Source organism: Lissotriton vulgaris, chromosome 3_1 (assembly GCF_964263255.1).
Source record: "Lissotriton vulgaris chromosome 3_1, aLisVul1.2, whole genome shotgun sequence".
Lineage (NCBI taxonomy): Eukaryota > Metazoa > Chordata > Amphibia > Caudata > Salamandridae > Lissotriton > Lissotriton vulgaris.
In genome coordinates this window covers 1,631,759,385-1,631,763,860 of record NC_141689.1, presented here as the reverse complement: position 1 = coordinate 1,631,763,860, position 4,476 = coordinate 1,631,759,385, and the positions used below count along the sequence as shown (strand labels likewise).

Sequence of the window (4,476 nt, the reverse complement as noted above, 5' to 3'; positions counted from 1 at the left end):
AGCGAGAGATCTGAGGGTGCTGCGCTTGCTGCGAAGTTTCATGCTGCTATGTCTGCGTTACAATGTGCTGTTTCGCGCGCAACATGTGCCTGGCGCGAGTAACGAAATTGCGGATGCGTTATCTCGTTCGCAGTGGCTGCGGTTCAGGGAGTTGGCGCCGGGAGCGGAGGCTTGCAAGACCAAGGTGCCGGAGGGTATCTGGGCGTGGGGGGAGTGAGGGTGGTGGGCTTGGTGGAACGGTCACTGGCGGAGTCTACCAGGCGGGCGTACAGGTTGGCTTGGACGGAGTTTGGGAAGTTTGTGGGTCTGGAAGCGGGGGTGAAGGGTTTGCTGAAGGATGAGTGTGAAAGGTGGGTTGTGCGCTTTGTGCTGGACTGCATGGACAAGGGACTGTCACAGACAACGATTGCTGGCAAGTTGGCGGGTGTGTCTTTTTACTGCATGTTATACTTGGGTTTTGATCCGGCTAGTTCGGATCTGCTGAGCCGAATGTTGAAGGGTTGGGGGCGGGTGCGGGCTGAGTTGGGGGGCGGGGAGTTGCCCAGGGAGGCGGTCACGTTTGACCTGTTGAAGTTGATTTTGCAGGAATTGGTTTTTTGTTGCTATGACGGGGGGGAGGTGGCGCTGTTTCGCCTCTGCATGATCTGGATGTTTTTTGGAGCATTTCGGGTGTCTGAGCTGCTGGGGGCGCGGGGGGCTCCGGGTAGGCTGTTTGATGATGTGCGGGTGGATGGGCTTCGTCTGGGCATTTGGTTGGGGCGGTCCAAGACTGACCAGCTGGGTCGGGGTAAATGGGTGTGGTTGTCGGTGAGTGGGTGTGCAGGTGTGTGTCCGGTGAGGGAATGGCTGTGTTTTCGGCAGAAGGTGCAGCGGACGGAGGGGGAGATCTTTGTGCATGGGTCACAGAAGCGTTTGACGTCGAGTCAGTTGTTGGCTGTGCTACGGATGGCTTTGCGGAGGCTGGGTAGGGACCCGGCTCGGTTTGGCACGCATTCCTTTCGAATTGGGGCGGCTACGGCGGCGGCGGGTTTGGGTTGGTCATGGGAGGAGATCAGGAGGATCGGTCGCTGGAAGTCGCGGTGCTGCGAGCGCTACGTGCGCAAGTGAGGGCGGGAGCGCAACGCTTGGACGGCGGCGCTGCTTGGCGTAGTTTCTTGTCTGCCTTGGTACTAACATCTTTTTCTTCGTAGGTTGCGTTCGGGGGCCAGGGGCCAAGACGGTCACTTGGATCGTGGGACACTCGTTTGTGCATTGGGCTTCGAAGTATGCTGCCAGGCAGGTGTACGGTCGTAGCCTGGGCCTGCGGAGCAGCCATCATGAAGTGCATTGGTGGGGTAAGAGCGGAATGAGATGGGGTGAACTGTTACCATGGCTGACAAAGAAAGTGTCGCAGCTGGGCTGCCCGGATTTGATCATCATTCACCTGGGGGAAAATGATTTAGTGAAACAATCGGGGGTGTCACTGACGTACTTGATGCAGAGGGACTTGGAGGTAATGAGGAACAATCTGGCTGGCGCCTGCATTGTTTGGACTGAGTTTGTGCCACGGAGGATTTGGAGGGGTGCTCTTAAGCCGGCGGCTGTGGAAAGGGCCCGCAGGAAACTGAATAGGGCCATGAGACTCTTTTGCGCAGATCGGGGGATTAAAGTGCTGGCTCATGACGGGCTCCAGCTGGAACAACCCCTTCTTTTCAGGGACGACGGCGTGCACCTTTCTCACATGGGAAATGCATTCTACCTCATGGAGCTGCGGGACTTGCTTAGTTGTCTGTGGAACGAGTCAATTTGGTGTGGGAGAGTCTGAGTTCGAAAGGTGCACGCTTGGTGGGGCAGGTAACCGCCCTCCGGGGGTTCCCTGGGTGGCGGGAACCGGGAGGGGTGGGGAGTCCATGACGGGCAGAATCACCCTTACAGGGAGGGGGTTACAGGCGCAGGATGGGAGAGAGTGGTAGACGGGAGTGCGATGGACAGAAATGACCGAGGAGTCGGGAAGTGGAAAGGGGAAGTGAATGGGATGCAAAGAGGTTGTGGTGTGATTTGGGAATGGATGGTGGAGCACGTGAGTGGATGACGGTTGAAAGGCAGAATGTTGGGGGGATTGTTAAAGTTTGATAAGTTGATAATGTTATGTTTTGTAATCTGTCATGCCTGTCCTAATAAATGGCCTTTTACGCAAAACTGATGCGTGGAGTGGTTCATTGCGCGATGCGGCCCCCGGGGGAATGCAGGTCGACAGACTAGTCTTCCCCCGGGGTATTCGCGCAAGGACACGGCGGGCGGAAGTGAGGTAGGGGGTTAGGTCAGGGGTGGGAGGGGTTAGATAGGAGGCTACTTAGGGGGGGACAGGAAACGAACAACTTCCTTTCCTGTCCCCGGTGCCTCAGGGAGAAGTTAGGTTTTGCCACCCGCCCACCCTACAAGAATAAGGGTTTTTGGGTGCGGTGTTGTTCTGGTTGCCGTGTTGGGCAACGTGCCAGTTTAGGACAGGATGGCAGGGGGGAGACGTTCCGGGAACCGGGAGGGGTGGGGAGTCCATGACGGGCAGAATCACCCTTACAGGGAGGGGGTTACAGGCGCAGGATGGGAGAGAGTGGTAGACGGGAGTGCGATGGACAGAAATGACCGAGGAGTCGGGAAGTGGAAAGGGGAAGTGAATGGGATGCAAAGAGGTTGTGGTGTGATTTGGGAATGGATGGTGGAGCACGTGAGTGGATGACGGTTGAAAGGCAGAATGTTGGGGGGATTGTTAAAGTTTGATAAGTTGATAATGTTATGTTTTGTAATCTGTCATGCCTGTCCTAATAAATGGCCTTTTACGCAAAACTGATGCGTGGAGTGGTTCATTGCGCGATGTTGCTGACGGACTTGCCCCTCTGAAGCTGAGTCCAAGGCTGGGGCCGACACCAGATGCCGGGCGCACCCTGGGGTCCACTCAGGTAAAGCTCGTCGGGCGGCTTAATTTGGCACTGGAACAGGTGTAGAACAGTTTTTATTTTTCAAAAGTGAAGGCTGCCACTAAAGGGTGGTTTCTCCTCACATTCAGTTTCAGGCGTCCTTCATGGCAGGACGCGAGGAGCGGTACTGTCAGGAAAGGTGTCCTAGAGCTGCATGTTTATGGACAAACAGTTGCTCTTGTAGCATAGTAAATAATTGCATATTGTGTGCAGAGTTTAATCAAGCCCAGGATTATTTGGTCACCTTTCTCCACCCACTTTGGCTGGTTTTAAAGTGATATTTGCGCAGAGCGGCATTTGCTCAACTACTTTTATTGTCATATAAAAGCATATACAGTTTAATAAAATTCCTAGCAAGTTTAACGATCTGCCCCAAATCTTGTTTGCATTTTAGTAATGATGGCATCAGCGATCATAGGGACACACCCCATACATAATTTAGGACCACGCAACTCTTCTTCGAGTCTGCGCTGCATTAATGCCATTTTTCTTTCTCGATTACAATCGGCTGATTTTGCTGAGCCCTACATGTTGCTTCTGTTTGGGCCAGCCGCATCTACGTGCTTTGTATAACAGAGCGGGCATCGATTACATCTAAACGTCCTGGGATCTAGGCTGGGGAGCTGTAAATACTGTGTTTGAGGGGGCCTCTGTGTGTCTGTACAGTCCTGGAGCGGAGCATGCCCTGCAGCTAATGCCATTTCCTCTGCCCCACTGACAGGAAGGAATCATGGCCCTGGACGGCATAAGGAAGCCAGATGGCTGCTATGCCGATGGCACGTGGGAGTTAAATGTCCTGGTGACGGACCTCAACCGGAATGTCATCCTCAAGGTCATGGGGGAGGTGCACATTGGAAAGAGTGATGCGGAAGCCAGGTGGAAACACGTGGTAAGTTTCATTTGGTTAGGGTGTGGTCCTTGCCTCGTCTCTTAATGTCATTTTCGTTTTAAAAACCTTCTGTGCGCCGAGTTTGACTTGAAACTATTTTCTCTCAAGCCTAACATGATGTTTTCTTAAGAACAGTGGAATCTAATTGTAATTAGGTGGCAAAGCAATCTGTGCAACATTTCCCAATAATGTTTCTAATTCTGTAAAGTGATGCGAATTTTACTGTAGGGATGCATTTGGTGGTAGTCCACGGATGACAAAACATGCTTTCACCAGAGTCAACAACAAAAAAAACAAGCATTTGCGATGCAAAAGGTCTCGCATTAGTTAAATGCAGATCTATTGGCTTTGCAAATGTAAATGTAATGTGGCAGACTTTTTTTCTATTTATTCACTTTTGTAACAATGGCGGCGTGCCTACATTACTACACACGTCAATAAATAACAAGCACTTGCATTGCAATAGGTGTCGCATTTATGCGCGTTTGAGCTATTGGCATTGTAAATGACAATGCCTTTTATGTATGTTTTGGTTTTTAAAACCTAAATAAAAGGGATTGTCATTTACAATGGCAATAGCTTAACCCCTTCGACGCTCATGACGAGCTGGGCTCGTCATGGCGTAGCCCGCTC

At 52.2% G+C, this 4,476-nt stretch overlaps 1 protein-coding gene across 1 annotated transcript; it reads left to right on the top strand.

The window, feature by feature from the left end:
* The first annotated feature begins 337 nt into the window (after nucleotides 1–337).
* LOC147728276 (uncharacterized) lies at nucleotides 338–1,804 on the top strand. The gene is made up of 2 exons (XM_086963764.1): nucleotides 338–350; nucleotides 1,191–1,804. Exons 1-2 carry the CDS (start codon nucleotides 338–340, stop codon nucleotides 1,802–1,804), a joined length of 627 nt encoding a protein of 208 aa, XP_086819890.1.
* The last annotated feature ends 2,672 nt before the right edge of the window (nucleotides 1,805–4,476 follow it).